General features: G+C 38.7%; 1 protein-coding gene across 2 annotated transcripts in view; it reads left to right on the top strand.

The window, feature by feature from the left end:
- LOC144753369 (cGMP-dependent protein kinase 2-like) overlaps positions 1-20,572 on the top strand; it is a 1,794,633-nt gene that overhangs the window by 1,325,517 nt on the left and 448,544 nt on the right. For both annotated transcript variants that reach the window (XM_078641085.1, XM_078641086.1), the window contains one exon: positions 16,056-16,197. In XM_078641085.1, the coding sequence (XP_078497211.1) occupies positions 16,056-16,197 (142 nt within the window). The remainder of the gene's footprint in view (positions 1-16,055; positions 16,198-20,572) is intronic.

Raw genomic sequence — 20,572 nt, 5'->3', positions numbered from 1 at the left:
ATGCATATTCAGATCCCATTTAACCTGGGATATACAAACTAAATTATTTTGTCAAACATGGATGCTCAAGATCATCATCTTTATTAACACAATGTCTCCCGGCAAAAATAATTTTTATCAAAAAAAAAAAATTGCACGGAGCTGAAAACAAACCCACAGGTGCACACTTCCCATACAAAAATGTGTGCCTCTTATTCTGTACATCTAAGCTAAGTTTTAAAACTTGCCACCAGTTTCAAGTTTATCTCTTACCAAAAATAAACTTCCCTGCAAAACTGTAATCAACATAAACATATTTATTATCTTAGAGACTCAAAACACAAGGGAACACACCTTCAAAGTAGATGTAAAATGTGAGGCATTGCTCTAAACTTTGAGTGCCTTCTTTAAATATTTGCTGCTTTAAGGCACTACAAACAAAAATTGAATTCATGTCAAAAGTGAAAATACATGTTTTTAGGAGTAAGAAGGAATCATTCTTGTCACACGGTTTCAATGGCATTTACAAGTAGAGCGTATTTTGCTTTCTGCTACAGACTAGGCCCCATGGTTTGGAAAGGCTGCTAGGGCCCCGAGATGGCAACATTGGGCATTGCTACATGTTATATATTATGTATTTTTATGTTTTAAGCATAGTATGAGGTGCATTTCTTAATAAAATGTATTTTTAAGAAGGAAATGTTTGTTGAAAATATACTGTAAAAACTTGGACCACACTGTGCGGTTAACTTTTGTAAAAGAAGCACACACTAATTGTGTAGTTATGAATGTACGATTTTAGAAAAAAAAAACTAAATGGTGCAAAAAAAAAACAAGGAAGGAAGCAAATACTTAGCGGAAATGTAAAGTAAAAAAATTGGACTACACTGTGTCGTTGTCTTCCGTAAAAGAAGCACTCACTGATGAATTGTGTAGTTATAAATGTAGAATTTTAGAACAAAGACCCTTTATGTTGTAAAAATACAACAAAGAACAAAGGAAATGTTTAGTGAAAATATAATGTAAAAAACATATGACTAAGCAGTGTGGTTGTCTTCGGTAAAATAAACAAACGCTAATTAAATCTGCAGTTATGAATGTAGAATTTGTGAATAATGACCCTGTATGTTGTAAAAATACAACAAGGAAAAAAGGAACTGTTTAGTGAAAAAACAAAGTAGAACAAGCATTGGGCTCGCACGTGTGTGTGTGCGCGTGCAGTCTGCTCTTTTTCAAAGCACACACTCGTGCTTGTGGTGTGCCGCTGCGCACTCCCGCAAGCTGTCTGCTGCCACAAGCACAAGTATGTGCTTGGAAAAAGAGCTGCACAACGGCTAAAGGTGTCCTAAGCTGCACATGCGTGCTGCGTAGGCGAGACCTAAAAAGGGCAACATAACTTTATCTACTTGCTACAGACCCTTTTTCCTTTTCGATTCCTCGTATAAAATCTTGGGGAGGGTATTCCTTCATCTCCTCGAGGAATGGGCTAGCAATGCCACGTTTTTTTCGGAGGTTCTGTTTGGCTTCTGCTTTGGAGTTGGAACCATGGAGACATCTTTTAACCTTCTTATGATTTTGGGTAAATATGTGCAAGCCGAGGCAGGTCAATCCATATGACTTTTATGGGATGTATGATGTTACCACGCGATCAAAATGATTGCGGTACAGCACAACACAGCTTTTACAACGCAAGTCGTTACCACGACTTGCGCTGTAGGGTGCTGGACTTAGGAATAGTATGATTTACTATTCCAACTCCAGCCTACGTACAGTAGGGAAGGTGTTAGAATAGTAAATCTACTATTCCTTAGTCTAGAGCGTCCTCCAGTGCAAGTCGTGGTAACGACTTGCGTTGTAAAATCTGCGTTGAGATGGCACTGCGGTGTTTTGACCGCGTTGTAAAGGTTGTTTACCCTTTTATGGATCTGTCCAGTGTTTTTTACCTGGTGGACAGGGAGAAGCTTTGGGAACAGATGGGGAAAGCTGGACTAAACCCAGCAATAATCAACCTTTTGATTAGATAGCATGAGAGGCGAAGACACAGGTCCGTTTTGATGCTAACGGAGACTGTACCCCATTCTTTTTTCTAATAAAGGTGTCAGACAGGGTTGCATTTTGGCACCCTTTCTTTTTCTCTTTTACATAAATTCCTTAGAGAAAGAATTGACACTAAGCGGTAAAGATCTCTCACGGATTGGAAACCTCGTTGTCCATGTGCTTCTTTATGCAGATGACACAGTCCTTTAAGCCCACAGAGCCAATGGGTCTCAGCAGTTATTGGACATGTTTAACAACTTCATGAGAGAACGTAGCCTGAAAATGAACCATGCAAAGTCTAATACCATGGTTAATCATCTCCTGATCTACTCCTTGACCATTCGTGCTCCAAAAAGCCTGCTGTCCCTGGACATCAATTTGTTTTCTCTAGCCAAACGGCTAACATCATCTCTTCTATCAGATCTGCGATTTCTAGCTACTTCAACTTCATATTGTCTATGTACAGACTTCTCCTGGAAGAAACCACACCCCTATCCTTAGATGAGATCTGGGAAAATCTGGTTGGTGGCTAGCCTATTCATATTTGGCTTCCCCCTCATTCTACCCCCTCCTTTTCTAGGAGGCATTTTTTGTAATGTGTCCCGAATTTTCTTAGCAACACCAGCTTACTCCAATTTCATCATGCTACTCTTGCTCTCTTTCGTAAGGATGTGGTTTTATAGAAGGCTGTCTCTGCACAGCTCTTGTAGAGCTGGGGAGGCCAGACTTTGCAAGAAGATCACAAGTAACACCATCAGAATCAGAATTTTAGGGATTCCCCATCTACCCAAATAAGCAGTGCCTGCCATTACAAAAAAAACAAAGGATGCCTGGCAGGTCTCGGTGATTCATCTGAAAATCTGAATTCCTTTGGCAGACATTTTTTGCAGCCAAGCAACCACCACACGTTTGATGAAAAATGAAACCAGCTTTACCTTTGGGAAATATTATTGAGGCACCCAAATTAAATAATAACTCATTAACACATGTCCACATTGGCTATTAAGTGAGGCTGAAGACCCATGGAGGAATGTTGTTTTTGCAAGCCGATGTTCAATTCTTTGTCAGAATAAGTTAGTGCCTGTAGCCAGTTAAGTTGCTATTTACAGCCACAGTGCGAAGGTTAGTAGGGATTTGAAATATTACACATGCAATTAAAAAAATCAGTGAATATTAAAAGTTCTATTCCACGCAAGCAATTTCATATAATTTGAAATGAATTTAAGTACATTGTGATTACATTTACTATTCCAACTCCAGTGAGTGTACCAGTAGGGAAAATGTTGGATAGTGGAGGGGTAAAAATTACTATTCCTACTCCAGAGAGTACAACAGTAGGGAAATTGTTTGATAGCAGAGGAGCAAAAATGACTATCCCCACACCTGTGACTGCAACAGTAGGGAAAGGGTTGGATACCGTAGGGGCAAAAATTACTATTCCCACACCAAAAAGTGCAACAGTAGGGATAGTGTTAGATAGCGGAGGAGTAAAAATTACCATTCCCACTCCAGTGATTGCAACAGTAAGGAAAGTGCTGGATACCGAAGGGATAAAAATTACTATTCCCACTCCAGTGAGTGGAACAGTAGGGAAAGTATTGGATAGCAGAGGGGTAAACATTACTATGCCCACTCCAGTGAGTGCAAAAGTAGAGAAAGTGCTGGATAGAGGAGGGGTAAAAATTACTATTCCCACTCCAGTGATTGCAACAGTAAGGAAAGTGCTGGATACCGAAGGGATAAAAATTACTATGCCCACTCCAGTGAGTGCAAAAGTAGAGAAAGTGCTGGATAGCGGAGGGGTAAACATTACTATTCCCACTAGAATGATGCAACAGTAGGGAAAATGCTGGATAGCGGAGGGGTAAAAACTACTATTCCCACTCCAGTGAGTGCAACAGAAGGAAAAGTGCTGGATAGTGAAAGGGTAAAAATTACTATTCCCAACCCAGCGAGTGCAACAGTACGGAAAGTGTTGGATAGCAGAGACAATTGATTTTTTTTAATAAGATTAAAAATAAACAATATTTTAAAAATATACGATTGAATATATTAAACATATAAAAAGAATGCATATAATATTAATGACATGTAACAAAAAAGTACAAATATTATATAAATTAATAAATACATTTGTAAACCATTATTATTTCAAATGAGCAAATATTAACAAACAAATATTTTGAAACATAAATGTATTTATTTTAGTTCCTACCTTATAATATCACACCAATAAAAAAAGTCAATGTGTTTATTTAAATGTATGACCATAATTAACATAATTAATAATGAATTAAAAAATATAATTGATAAAAAAGATAGTAAACATTCATTGAGTACACTTTATTTAACACTATAATATCCACAACACACACCTATAATTAATTATACAATTATCATGATTATTTACTAATTAATTAATTTAAATTAATTGACAAAGAATTTCAGATTTCAGACTTTGAGGGCAGACAGCCAGGTGACGTGTGCTTGGTCTTGAAAGGGGTGGGGATATTCTTTAAGGAGACTACCTCGCTCGCGTGAGGGTGAGATCTCGTAGCCCCACCTTCCTTCCTGGAACGTTATTCTTTAACATTAAACCCATTTTACCATAACCCTTATTTGTTGTTGGAATCCAGGCAGCAGGCAGAGTCATCGCCGTGACGGCAACGGCATAGCCACGTACCTGCCCACCACCCTTGCTCCAGTACGCCATGAGGGGAACGGCCAGCGATAAACTACATTTTCCAGGTGCCCCAGTGGCAGAGGCGCACCTGGGACGTCACTGGCAGCGCCCGGAGGCACAAACAAAGAGCGGAGCGCCGAGCGCTCTGTGGGGGCGTTTGTTTGTTAGAATCCAGGCAGCAGGCAGAGTCATCGCCGTGACGGCAACGGCATAGCCACGTACCTGCCCACCACCCTTGCTCCAGTCCGCCGTGAGGGGAACGGCCAGCGATAAACTACATTTTCCAGGTGCCCCAGTGGCAGAGGCGCACCTGGGACGTCACAGGCAGCGCCAGGAGGCGCAAACAAAGAGCGGAGCGCCGAGCTCTCTGTGGGGGCATTTGTTTTTTAGAATCCAGGCAGCAGGCAGAGTCATCACCGTGATGACAACGGCATAGCCACGTACCTGCCCACCACCCTTGCTCCAGTCCACCGTTAGGGGAACGGCCAGCGATAAACTACATTTCCCAGGTGCCCCAGTGGCAGAGGCGCACCTGGGACGTCATAGGCAGCGCCCGGAGGCGCCAACAAAGAGTGGAACGCCTCCCGTCCCACGGGACGTGCGCGGGTGGCGCCGGGCGGAGCCCGGGCAGAGGGCGGGCCGTCTGTGGCCGTCAGAGGCCAGAGGAGGTCGGGCCGGGCAACCCCCCTTGGTTTTGGGGGAAAAGGGACATGAACTAAGGTATGCGTATCTAGAGACTTTCCACGAACACTTCTGCTTCCTCTAAATGGTCTACCTATTGGCTATTAAGATTCCCATTGGACCGATATAGGTTCGTGTATGTCATTATTGGTTATAACTTAGTTGTACCATGGCTTTTAAAGGGCCCTCCAAACAAACACTCTCCCCGGGGGGTTCACTCAAGGGGACTCTGGACTATGAAGTAAGTAGGGTAACATCGGCAATTGAGAGAGCAGAACATAGTTTGTTTCCAGAAACTATGTCCTGCAAACGATCCCCCTTGATTCAAACTGACTCACCAAACTCTTTATTATTGAGGGAATTAAATGGAATTCGTAAGACTAGGTGCTTCCCAGCAGCACAGGGAACTGAGCAATTGAGTCCCCTAACATGCCCCATGGGAAATAGAAGCCCCGAGTCTAGTAAATCACCCCAACCAAATACAAGTGCCCTGGAAACCCCATTCCCATTAATAGATAAAGCTACCACTCAAGCGAACACGCATTCCCAGGTCCCTCCCCAGGACAGAAAGCGTAAAGGTGTGGAAAACAGGGGGAGTCTAGCAAAACATCCAAATTGACTTTAAGTCCCCCCTCGGTCAATGCCACCATCACACCTGAACCACTGAATGAATGCCCAATACTGGAAACTTCTGTTTCCACTTTACCATCCAATCCTTTGGCCCAGCTTGAAGAACTGGTTAAAACCCTATTATCCCCGCTCATAGAAAGGATAGAGAGAATTGGGGAAAAGCTCATGATGATAGAAGAAACTATCAAGTTAAGCAAGCAACCGCAGAGCCTAGCTGCTTCCAATACGCTTGAAACTACTGCACATAGTAAAACTGCCCAAAATCGGTCGCTAGATTCCATATTACTAGCCTCAAAAAGCAAGGAAGTAACCAAAAAATCGACAAAGGAACCGAGATCTGTCGCTAGAGCAGGGCTTTCCAAAGTAGCCACGAGCTCTGAGGGGTCAGTTCCTAACCAAGGCAATACGCGTAGGAAAATTAATTGTATAAATCTACCACCAGAGGCAGCACCTTATGTGTGCGTCCTCTCGGGAGTACGGGTGCTCACAAACGGGAAAATTGAAGGGCCTCAGGACCTCAAAAACAAAGTACAATTTTGGTTAACTAAGACTGTTAATCTAATATTGATGGAAGAATTTTAAATGTCAGAAGGGTGGGATGGTTAGGTTCCCGTCCCAAGGACATGGTTGGAGACCTGGTAATTGTTAACTTCAGGGACAACCAGGTCATCCCATATCTACGTAGCTGGGTCTCACAAATAGGAGACGGGCCCATAGCAACTAGAGAATTGTCCGATTTCTATCCCAGACAGCGTATTTGCCCCCCACAAGATGGAGCGTAGAGGAAAACCACTGGACGGGCAGGTGGGGTCCCGTAACGAGTAGTTACAAGATACCCACTTATAATCGTTATGACCTTCTTCATGGCTTAGATTTGGTGATCTGAAAGCATCCAATAAGCAGAGTTACTTTTTTTTTTTGCGTCGTCAAATGTAATGAATCTTAATTGATGTCACCTATGTGCTTCCTTTTACATAGCTTAGATTTAGTTTCATATTCATTTCGCTTCCTCGAATGTAATTGTTTCTTTTTTAAACGTGTAAAATCTACCTTGATGGGTTGACTCCTTATTGTTTGTCAACGGGGAAAATTGACTTATGTTTTTTCAAACTATATTTTATTGTAAATGAAATTTGTATGCTGTATGCTTTTATGGTTATTAATATTAACCGAATAAAATAAACTGCCTGACAGACAAAGAATTAATAATTCATCTATACAATAAATTCCTTGCCACCATTTACACCTATAAATACCACAACACACACCTAAAATTAACTACATAATTACCATAATTAATTACTAATTAGTTAATTTCAATTTATTAACAACTAATTCATAATTCATCAATAAAAAATACATTACTCCCCACCCTTCCCACCAGTTGCACCTATAAACACCACAAGACACACTTAAAATCAATTAAACAATTACCATAATTCATTACTAATTAATTAATTAATTAATTAAAGTTAATTAACTAATTATTAAATAAGTCATAGTAAATAAATTCACACATCAAACACTATAGTAAACGAATATTAAATAAAAATCATTCAATAAATGTAATATAATTAATTTACTTCCCACCCTATTCCCCATATAAACCCACAACCCTCTATGAAACTAAAAATGCAACTTTCAAATAAAAAATGTAAAAGGTACTAACATTAATCAATTCATATTATATAATTAAATTACTTCCCAGCCTATTCCCCTATAAACCAACAACCCGCTATGGAAATAAAAACGCAAATTTCAAATAAAAACATTAATAATAACTACTAAAAATAATCAATAGATTTTATATAATTAAATTACTTTCCACCCTATTCCCCTATAAACCTACAACCAGCTACGGGAACAAAAATTCAAAATTCAAATAAAAAAAAATGAATAACTACTTAAAATTTTAACACATATAATAAAAATACAAACAATTCTTATACACAAAAATTAAACATCAGACACATATAAAACATATACTAACATACATAACATTAATATAAATTCGATATTTTTAACAGCTTTATTTTTGCAAACCTTATTGAACACTTCAATGTTTTTTAAATCGATATCACTTACCTAAGATTGATATTCTTGACCATAAGAATTTGTCTGTCGATATTCCTGACCCATGATATTTTTGACTTAATATTTGTGCAATTCGATATTTTGTACTTGATATTCTGTCTCTGCACCACCACCTAGCAATATAGTTGCCTTTTCTTATTTCTTTTTGTGTGTAAAATCATTTAACTATGTCCAAAAAAGGTCCTTTGGTTTCATCTCTGAGATATAGAAATATGCATTAGAATCCATAACAATATTTAATCGCACTGGGTTTAAGAGAATAGTTTGGCAGTACTTTTCTGGAAGTGGCTTAATGAGTTGCAGCAGGCGGCATCTTCGTTTAACAATTGTGTGACAGAAATCAGGTCTGCCAAAAATAAGTGTTAAAGTCTAGGCCCATTTCCTGAATTTCTATAGAGGTGACAGGTCTTTTGAGGAGAGTGAGTGGTGAAAGGAAAAATCACTGGTTAACATCCCAATACAGTGCAACCAATGTGGCTACACAATATCTACTCAACTCTTTGATCTATGTTTAGTAGGATTTAAATGTAAGTTTAGAAACAAATCAATGCAGATCAATCTCAGCATAATCATATAAAAATACGAAAAGACCAGAATAAGTCTGTATCTCCTTAAACAATTTATCCAATATAGTACAAAGCAAATGACTAACTCTAAGATGGTGACATTGACAATCAGGAAAAAGAAATGAAGGTTAAATTGCATCAGATGAGTATCTTTAAGTTCCCCTATACTATCTTAATAAAGGAACCCTGACTAAATAATTTTGGTAAGCACATACTCAGCACAGAAAGAAAGGTGTCACCCGTCAGAGATTTCAGTAGAAATACTCAAACAATGGGTCAAGTGGTATAAAGCTACGCAAGCAGATACATAGGTCTCTCCCTCGCTATACAGAGCAAATAATATAAACTGCAGTTGAATTGACAATCCCATGTGACTTCTTCTTGTGAAATTTCCATAGCTCTGGCACAACTGGATACTTTCAACACCTTTCCCACCTACATAACACACTATCATGTTCTCATCTTTGATCATTTCTCTCCTTGCCAATGAGAAGTCCTCCTTCTCAGGCTTTGCTTTCTACTAAGATAAAATTCCTTTATTCAAACTAATGAGGCTTCTCCACACCTGCAGAAGAAGCAAAATGAGACAAAAAGCTCCAGAGCCAAGGATGAGCATAGACAAACATAATATTACAAAATGAGCTTGCACTGAAACAGAGACTGTTAGGCTGAGATGAAATAACACATGCAGTTAAGCAAACATAAACATTAGGCCGCAATTTAACTGTCAACTTTGACTAATGGGCTGGATTACAAATATGTACCCAATTCTATAAAATATACGCAGCCTCTCTTTATCTTTAATATAGCGCAACAACTACAAAAATAGCATTAAAGTTATACCTTCACATGTTTAACTTGGGTTATACATATGAACCTGTCAACTACTAGTTGCACACATCCTAGTTAAATATCTTACAGTAACACATTTTATGTTTAATTTCTCCCGTCACCTTAATATGTACATTTTCACGTAACTTCATTAATCATGTTCTAACCACATATATTTTGAATGAAATACTTTCAGTATGCAATACTCTACTTCCTTTAGTACGTTAATACAACAGAATATATTTGAGTGCTGGCTATGCTTAAGAATGATACACTCGTACATTATCTCAGATGGGTTCGATATTACACTTCTACAATAGGATGACCTTCAACTGTTTTTTCTAGCATCTGAATGGGTCATCTCAGAAACGTTTTGTTTCAAAATGAATTTACTGCTCTGGGTCTTGCAATGTGTTCTTTATTCAACTTATGTAATTGTTTCCCAGTCATGCTTTTCTGGAAAAGTTGTCTTGAACAAGAGAATGATAATATGTCATTCACTTCCACTTCTTCCTCGATATCGAAGGCCTGAAGATTATTTCTACATTGCCAGTCACACTCAACAAATTCCTTAAAGTACCCTACATTCTTTTATACACCCCTCATGTCAGTACATTTTGTTCAACTCACGTTCTTCATACCACCCCTTTAACACTCCTATACTTAAGTAAGAAAATCCCTCCTCAACACCATCTAATACTTTCAGCCTCAAGTTATGAAACTCTTATTCCTGTCTTCAAAAGTGTTTTTACAAACACTTGTTCCACTCTGGCATAAACTCTAGGATACAGGTATAAGGTGGCTATACCACTATGCATTAATGGCGGATTACAAATGTCCATCAAACTATCTTTCCAAGCTCAGATCCCCTTTATTTCCAAACCTCAAACACTTAGACTTGGATTTACTAAACTTACACACAACACCACAAGAGAACTTGCTGTGCTGCGCTGTGTGAAAGTTAGAGAACAGAAATGTGCTATATTCATAAAGATATGAAATACTTTTGCTCTCTCCTTTAGGTGGCACACTTGTTGTAGCCTTACGGCAATGCTGGCACTCTTGCGCCATGACCCAAATGTCCCTGCATTGTAGTCAGAATAGATTTTGTGCAGGGAAGGATACCATCCAGCACAAAAAAAATTCTTAGAGGAATATTCCTCTTTGTATGTGTGCTGCAGAATGCACCAAGCAAAACCAAACATGGAACAGGCTATAACAAGGAGATACAAAGATACTTCTCCTTGTTACACCAGCATTGAAAATTAGTACCATTTTCGCGCAGAAGTAGGGTAACATATTTTAGGAAATCGGGTTTTGCATCAAAAATCATGGGTGAATGCACAGGAACATCTATGCTCCACCCTTGGAATGCCTCTCCAATGCAAAGTAATCCAAGGCAGCGCTATGAGCTGTTTTGCCTTACTCTTTTTAACTAACATATACAAAGGTATTTGAATCAGACTTTGCAAGGCTTAGTAAATTCAGATATAAGGTTTTGCGGTGGAGCTGCATCACAAAAGTGGCGGAACTCCTCCATAAAATTATAGTAAGTCTGGGCCGTAATGATCAACAGGTTTGCCCACCAGCTTCTAATCACAGGTCCACCTCAACCCTTTCCAATCTGGTTTGTGGGACCAGACCTGGACAGCGATAGACCTGATGCATAGATCTATCTTCATCACATCTGCACACAATGATCTCTTTTCATGTACCCTGCCTGTACTCTTTTTGCTACATCTTGAAAATCTGATAATCTTTCTGTGCTAGTGGAACTTCCTAACTTGAATCTCTAGCACAGTGCTGCAGAGGTTCTTTACCTATGCTCTGCTACTCCAACTGTACAACTCTGCTTTGTTGGGGTGGCACCAGACTGAAAATTATGAGCGGATTAGTGAATTTCAAGTTTACCTATGGTTGGGCAGTTACCAGCATTTCTGACATATTTTCTATGTTAGGGATATTGATTGGACTTTGGTCAATACTTTGACTAAATACCTAGATTGGCATTTGTTTACCAGAAGTTGTGTGACTGTTGCTTGCTTGGTTTTGGGAGGGGGCATTTACTAGGGGAGATGGATAAACTTATGAAGACAGTAAAGGTGGTTGTGACAGGAGGGGGGCTTAATCCTTTTTTGGAGGTTAAAATCCAAGCTGAGGTTTGTGGTTGCGGCAAGGTTATTTGAAGAGATACTACACAAAACACAGGCTGCATGGCACAGTAACCATTGCTTGGTGTTAATGCAGATAAGGTTTTTGCGAAGAGAAATTTGTTTTTGGAAGCATGATATCAGTTCATTGCATTCTTCAGGCAAGAATAAGATGGTGCTTTGTGCATGTTTTGCGGCCACTAACTCTCTGAAGTTGCTAAGTAAGTCTTGGTTGCAATGTGATGCTTCGGCTATATGTGTTATTCGATTTGGTCCAGAGTCTTTCACAGTGAGAGCCCTTTTACTTCGGCTGATGACCATTGTCGGTAAACAAGCCATTATTATTATTGTTGTCAAGTTTAGCCTTTGTCAATTTTTGACAGTGCAATTTAGGGATAGCCTAATCCTACTCCCCAGGGTTTCAGTAAAGAAGGACATGAGAAAAACCTCTAGGGTTAGGAGATCTTAGGAAACACAAGGAATGTTTGACCAATTTCTTTCCAGGTGAGCCTGGGGGCATATTATCAAGAAAGGCGATAAAATTATCACAGCTTTAGCGGCAGGAAACTGCTGCTAAAGTGGCGATAATGGCCTTGATAATATGTCCTTGTGAATTCCCATAGCAGCCCAGGTTCTGGTGTTAACCTGGGTTGCTTTTGGAATTCACAAGGGCATATTATCAAGGCCATTATCGCAGCTTTAGCGGCAGTTTCCTGCCGCTAAAGCGGCGATAAATTTATCGCCTTTCTTGATAATATGCCCCCTGGTCTCCTACGTGTGTTGTAGATACTTCTGTGAAGAACTCTGTCTCAGTGAGAGCAAGGAGTAGAAGGGGAATTAGCAGATTGCACATCCTGGCACCATATCTGGTGTTTAAGAAAGGGCACAAACAAAGTATTACTTGCCATTTGCTTGTCCACAATGTGAGTAGAACCATGGCAGGGAATGACTGACTTTTTGGGAAATAGTGCTACATAAATCTGTCACCTATATGTTGGAAACCCTGTGATTGCCCAAGTTGTTGCAGTTTCCGTTTAGAGGCAGATTGGTTATAGATGGATAATTGCTCTCTGGTGAGTACATGTGGGTAAAGTAGAGCTTGCCTGTATCAGGGCTCAATGGTTTTGGAAAGGGGTGCTCATCAGTGACAATAGTTTGTTTCTCAATTTGTTGGTGGTCAAAGATGGCCTAGGCTGACCTGCTTCCAGGTATCATAGTCTTTTCTTCATATGGAATCAAATGGTGAGAAATCATGGCCAGGGGCATTGCCTGTTTATGATCCTGTGATAAATGTTGTTAAAGAAATTGGAAAAGCTAGGTTAAAGATCACAGCTTCCATGAAGGCACCGGGCATACAAAAAAGAAGTTTGGTACTTCCTGTTCTTTTATATGGCAATAGTAGTTATCCTCTACAGGATTTAATGACAGACAATTGGATTTTATCTTCGTTCTTGCTTTTTTGAAAGTAGGGGGTAGGGTGGTTCATTAAAAGAACTCCACCTTTGTGATTTAGAAGCCAGATATTTAAACATTATATTACATCTCCTTCAATAATTGTGAGTCTCCTGGTGAATAAAGCCTAACAATGATATGTAAGTCCAAGACAGCATAACATTAATAGGCCCCTCTAGTTGTCAACATTAAAGGTTTATCTCAGTAAATACCCCCTATCAAGCAGCAATTGCATCAAAATCCCAAGTGCTGCACATTTAAAACAGATAGACAAAAACGCCCTTTATGAGCAGTTGGGTTCTTTTTGTTTCACAGGTGGTCTTATTGCTTTCCAATGCCATAGGGGGATTTATCTGATTTGCACAAACAATACTTTTCCACTGCCTTTTTTAGGTTTGACATTTCCAAAGTGGTATCTTTAAAAAATGCATACAAATACATATTACATAGAGGAACATTCCGTCAGCCTTCAAGTCACCATCCATGCTTCTACATACGTGCACTGATGTGGCCGGACATCTTTCAATGCGTTTTTTTGATATTTTAGTCTTAGCTTAACGTTCAAAGATGCCCAACATGTTTCTTTATTACAGTGATAAAATAATAATTAAGAATGCTAGTAACAGGGGAAACAAGCAAATTAGGATTCCAGTCAAAGTCAGGCTTGTTGATAATGCCAATGCTTGTTTGTTATTGGCAGATATATGTGTGTTCAACTGCTCAACATTGTTTTGTTGTATACCCGCATCAGAAGATTTTTTGTCCTAACTCTGATAAAGAGACATCAGTTTTATGGAACTGATAGGTATGTAATGCCTTCACTCACACATTGTGCTCATGGTTGTCATTTAGGGGTGATCCCTGGCTTACCCTTTGTGACCCATGGCCTCAGAATTGCAAAATGATTGCCATGAACACAGGCATAGCACGCCCTTATGGGCGTTTGGGCTAAACCCTTGTTGTTTTCTGTCCATTTCTTATTAGACTGATAGTCAGTAGTCTTTTATTCATTTTTAGTGGAATAAAAATTGAACACTAGGAGCTGGATTGGGACTTTTGCTGGCAGCTGAGGCAAGTAAAATTAAATACTTTTAAATGTATGTTGTGTGCGTGCATGCAGGTGATATTGTGTATATGGGAACATGTGTCTGTATGTATGAGCATGTATGTGTGAGTGAGAGAGCTTGAGTGAGAATAAGTAAGATTGAGTGTTGGTAAATAAGTATGAGTGAGTGAGAGTGAGTGGAAGAGTGAATGAAAATGAATGAGTAAGAATGAGTGCGCTCGAATATGAATAAGACTAACTGTGGGAATGAGTGAGAGTGGGTGATAGTTGATCAGTGTAACTGTGAGTGAGAATGAATGAGTTATAATGAGAATGAGTGTGTGAAAGTAATAGCGAATTCGAGGGAGAGCTGGTCAGTATGAGTCAGAGTAAAAGTGTATGTGAGTGAGAGTGGCTGAGTGAGAATGAATGATTGAGTGACGATAGGTGAGCCAGAAAGAATGAGTAAGCTTTAGAAGGAATGAGTAAGACTGAGTGCACATGTGTGAGTAAGTGAGAAAGTACGAGTGAGCAAGAGTGAGTATGAGTGAGGTGAATACATTAGGTGAGTGTACATAAGGGGACATGAGTAAAAATGTGGTGTTATGCTCGTGAGCTTGCTGTTGACTCTGGCATACTGAAGGCAATTCTTGGACTATAGAGGCACCCATTGCAAAATACTAGCACTGGCAGGAATTCTTAGCATTACAGGCACCTGTCACCAAATAATGAAAGTGATATATTAGAGGTAATACTTGAAATATTGGACATCCATGACAAAATGCTGGCGCTTGCATACTAGAAGTAATTAATGGTATGGGAGCACCCACCATTTTAAAGATCACCAGAGCAGCGGTCATTTTCCATTAATGCACTCAGTACCTGTAAACATATCAATGTATCCACCCGGACCACCCCATCAGTGCTCCACCTTAGGAAAGAGCTTAAGACGCACCTCTTTAAATAACACTACATCACGATGCATGAACAGCCCAGAGCCAGCTACCACTATCATCACTTGTTGACTTTATGCTGCCTTTGACCCGTACACCACTCCGTTGCCTTTTGGCTAAGTTTGCGCCTTGGATATAACACATACTCACATCATCCACCACTGCAAGATCAGGTGGTAAGCAGTGTGTTGATGAGCACTGTTCAAATTATGCATTACGCTTCCGAGCTAAATAAATTCAGCAGTGCTGTGCGCTCTTCTGACAAAAATAAAAAATGAAGCAAAAGTCACAATTTTAACAAGTAATTGTCATGTTTTATTATTGTGTATTCACCAACAATTATGTGTTCATATAAAACCTTTACCTCTGTGCTTCACAGTGATAGCGCCTTGAAAATGATTCTAAGTCAAAATATCATAATATCATAAAATGATCATGTCAAAATATATTATTACAAAGGTATAATTAATGCCAAAACTTAGTTCACATTGAATAAATCGGCCATATCAAAGAATAAATGACATGTATATACGTTTGTCTGTGTTGTGTTGTTATATTAATTATGCAATTATTGTCAGACTTATTGTGATGTTATCATGGTTAAGGACATGTGACATCACTTCATGGAAACATTCAGGGTTAAAGTTCACATGATGGCACTTCCTGTCATTACGGACAAATCGCATATGATATCACTTTCGACATGTAGGTGAATCAACGTCCATGATCGTCCTATTTATTTTCCCCTCATTTCTTTGACCCCATACTTTCTTCTCTTTTTCTACTTTCTCCCATCCATTCACCCTTTCCTCCTCTAACTCCTTGCATTACAATACTGCCCGTTGAATTAAGGATTACCAATTCATTTATAAATTCATCTCCAGCTCATGGAGGGGAGTTGTTGAATTGGCATGAATGCTGTTAATTGCTGTGTACTTTCCTTCAAACTCACAGGTCCTTCTTTGATGAGACAACAGCGCGCTTCTGCGTTGGCTGCGTCCTGGAAGCTTTTGATTACCTGCACAACCGGGGGATCGTTTATAGAGACTTAAAACCAGAGAACTTGCTTCTTGATTCTGATGGCTATGTAAAAATGGTGAGTGACCATAAAAAGTGTTGTTAAAGGAAATTCACTAGAAACCGAGAATTAATTGAGATCATTGCTACCAAGTACGTGTGAAGTAACAAATGCATTATAATTTCTATCACAAGTTTCAATGGAAAATGTTGCAGCATTGAATAGATTGAGAATTCTTTACCTTTTCCATTTTTTAGCAAAACAAAAGGTGGTAAATAAGTTTTCTTGGGCAAAGGTGAAGTTAAACCGGGTACATGGCAAACTTAGCAAATGGCAATATTCTGGAACTTTGTTGAGCTTCAACTGAAAAAAAAATACTTTGCCCAACCTTAGTTACAACATGTAATCCTTTCAACAACAAAAAATTATTGTTACTTTAAATGTATTTGATGATGTAAAGGGCCCTGTGATACGCTTTCTCACCAGTAGTGTCAGATGAGGTGATGCAATTTCTGATGTCGTTTGTGTGTGAGTGTATATATATAAAATGAAGGCTACTGTAATACAACACTCTAGCATTCCAAATCCCTTGAGCCAGAGTTTGCAGCTGGGTGTCTTCTCTCTCATTTTCATCACCAAGGTGTCCATACAGCACTTGCTTACACAAATAAGGCTACATGTATGCTATCAGCAAACAAATGATAAGAAGATCTATTGTTTCAATTGTTAACAGTTAGATTTTCTGTGCAGGATAGTCCAGTCCGTCACAGAGCATTTATTTTTCACCAGAAAGGTTGAGGAGCTACTTTTGTTTTCATATTTTACTCAGAGCTGGATGGAGAGCATCCAAAGAGGCACCATCAATTTTTTTTAGATCATTCTCTGTGGGGCAGTGTTTGCCCCTTCACACCTCCCACAAGGACTATGGCCCAACAGCTTTCCTTTTTAGGTCTGACACTAACCCAGATATTTTAATTTTACTAAAATAAATGGAAAACATACTTATCTAAAGCGGCTACCAGACTCCTCTATTCATCCACTGGTCTGTTGTTGTATCATTCACATTTTGCTATCGCAGACTACAGCATACAAAATGGGGCAATGTGTCAGCCTACTTAAGCCAGTGGTTAAATTCACTTTGAGTGACTGTATTTTGCTCTCTCAAAATGAACACATCTACATACAAAGTAGTTCCCTTCAGTGCCAGTGTATAATATGTTAGTGATGCCTTTGAGTTTGAAGCGCCTGAGATGAAAGCAGGATGCTTTATACAAAATGTGTAGCAAGAAAAACGGGCAACCCAAACGTTCCTTGGAGGCTTTGGTAATAAAGTAAAAAGGTAAAGTTGCAAACAAGATATTCATTCAAAAATAATGATTCAAAATGACTATGTCTTAATCATTGTGACATCTAATGACACTGAATAGGATACCTCAAATCAGGTCAAGGAGGAAAAGAAATAAAACAAATAATAAAACAAAACAAATTCAGGCAGCGAGTGAATAAAAAATAGTTCAATTTATATTAAAAAAATGTAAATGGGGGTACAGAAAAATGAACAAAATGTTTTCTAGTTTGCTTAGATCTTTCACTATGAGCTTATCATGGATGCCTCGACTTTTTTAAAACAAGTTACTTATTCCTCCTCTTTGCGTCGAGAGGCAAATTGGTTTATATCTATTGCTCGATCTTATGAACTAATTGAAGACTGCTCCACTGAGAATTTGAATCTTCTTATAAATTATTCTACTAAGGGGGTCAAGAAATCACACAAAACTCTCCTTTGTCCTCAAGATGGTCTCACTGATTAGACACGATGGAGACCGAAATGCCGACGCCAAATCCATTATTTTTGTTGTAGTTACTGTAAATTTTTCTGATTTGAGTTTTGAACCCTTTGCATGTGACATACTCATAGGCTTAATCTAAAGAAGATGGATCTGATACATTGAGAAACAAGATATTTCTGTATGTTTAATATATATTTTCACTGTTGTCAATGTATGTTTGTTTTGATAATTGTTTTTTCTCCATCCCTGTTTCAAATTTTTTTATTATAAAATGAACTACTCTTTTTTATATCAAATGTTAGCAAAGGCCACATTCCAATTTTTATCAGTTCCTTTCTGTTGCCAATCCTGTTGTAAATTCAATTTACAGTGTGCATGGTTTATGTGACTGCTGGTATTTAACAGCCTCCATGTGAACCTGTTCTGTTTTAAGTTATTCTTGTTTTACTATGCAAGCAGTTCACAAGCAGACAATTCTTTAGGACATGTTTACTCGGGACTGAAGTGCACCAATGGTTCTTTATTAAACTTTAACCAGATTGAAAACCAGCATTTATCCTTTTTTATTTGCAGCACTTGTAAAACATTTTTTCTGGATTTCTTTCTTTCTTTCCTTCTTCCTTGCCTTCTTTCTCTCTTACATTTTTTATTTCCTTCATTCCTTCTTTTCCTTTTCTTTCTTTTCCTTTGTCTTTCTTTCCTTTTCCTTTGTTTGTTAGTTTGTTTCTTTTGTTTCTTTTCCTTTTGTTTTTTCCCCATCTTCTTTTTTCTTTTTTTCTTTTTTCTTTTTTCTTTCTTCCTTCTTTTCTTCCTTATTCTCTAGCTTTCTTGCTTTCTTGATTTTTTCTTGATTTTTCTTGATTTTTTATTTATTTTCTTTGTGCTTTTTGGAGACCTAAAATATTTTCCCTTTCATCAATGTGATTCTTCTAGATTGACGAATGCCCAGCAGATTCCCGAACAATGAAGGTTTTCTAAACCCTTTACAAAACTAAACAAAAATTGCCAAAAGGCTGTTGGACAATGCCAGACCTATTGGGTTTGCCAGTGCTTGTTATTTATGCAATTTCTAACTATCGTGCAAATTGATCTAACAAGTAATAGTGTACTTTATGCAGAAACTAAATAGGTTAATGGAGAAGGCAAGCAAGAAAACATACAAATGTGGACTTAGGGGTCTATTAGAATGTCGGGCAGATCGCCAACGCCCACATGGCAGTGGCGATCCGCCCAACATTCTCCTCCGCCCGCCTTCCATTTCCCCCTGCCACATTAGTATGGCGGTGGAGACCCCGGTTAAAAGGGGATGTATATGATGGTTGTGTCTGCAAGACACCACCATCCATATTACAATACAAGCAGTGATGTGCCTTTCCATGGCAGTGCTGACGCCATGGAAATACTGCAATGTTTTAATTTTTTGTAATTATAACAAGAAGAACAGAAATGAAATCAGTTCTTTGAACTAATGGTTTTTTGATTTAATCTATTTATTTTTTTGATACAAAGTCACTCGAAATTATTTGAGCGGCAACTTTATGCTTTTTGTAAAAATTAAGAATTTGAATGAACAGGAGAAAGGAAAGAAAAGAATCCTATTAATAGTATTTACATTCACTTAGGGTTGGCATACAAAAACAAGTGTGAACTCATATCACCTCAGTCATACTCATGCATACTTTGTGGGAACAGTGTAGTGGAAACGGGAAGGGTGGGAGGAGAAGGACATAAATCAAAAATTGATGATCAGAACAAAACTATGATTTGACAAACGGTTAATAGCCTTTGAATATATTTACAGAAGAACCTTGGCTACTTTATACAAACGGCCATCTGAAATATACAATAATTTACAAATTCTGTTTTCCGTTTTTTACACAGATTGGCCTAGCACGGTGTGGTCGACGCGTTTCGAGTTCCTTGGGGGGGAACTCTCTTCAGGACCTCAATTTGGTTCTGTAAGACATAATGGGGGGACTTGACTTAGTGTTTACCGAAGCAAACTAGTAACCTTTTTATCTACAGACCGGGGACGTTGCTCTCTTACCTTTGTTGATCACATCCTCTGTCGTAAAGTAACAACAATCATACTCTGAAAAAATCGTAAAGAGTAGAGTAAGTGAATGAATCTGGGGTGGTCTGCCTAAAAGTTTGTACGGACGCTCACTGTAAGGTGGGCATGGCTCTTACTTTAACGTTCTTGTATCCAGTGGCAGGTTATTACTTTTGTGGAAGCTTGACTTTCCGATCAGGGGGAGTCTGGAAGTCTAAAATGTAAAAAAGCGCTGTTTGTTGATATCAGTTTACCTCTCTGTATTTATTCACCAGTCTGACGAAAGCACAATATCCTACCTTCGTTGTCTTGGAAATATTTTCTTTCAATTTGCTTGGAGCGTGGAACGTCTTGGTTTAATCTGTAAGATAGATAATAGGTAGGCCGGTTAGCCCGTGGGGGACGTGATGGTTCAATCTTCATAAGTCGTTAGCCATGGTCACGTATCTAGATCTATCTGGTCGCTAGCCGTCTATTCAGTGGCATGGTGTTTTAAAAGTGATCGGTTGGAAAGATTTCTGTCCGACTTACGCATAGTTGTTTTCTCTTTGTTCTCAAATTACTTGCTTTAGTGAAATAGATTTACCTGGCGTCTTTGCTCAACAGGCTT

The sequence above is a fragment of the Lissotriton helveticus genome, chromosome 5_1, assembly GCF_964261635.1.
Source record: "Lissotriton helveticus chromosome 5_1, aLisHel1.1, whole genome shotgun sequence".
NCBI classification, from domain to species: Eukaryota; Metazoa; Chordata; class Amphibia; order Caudata; family Salamandridae; genus Lissotriton; species Lissotriton helveticus.
This window is presented reverse-complemented; position numbering and strand designations above follow the sequence as displayed.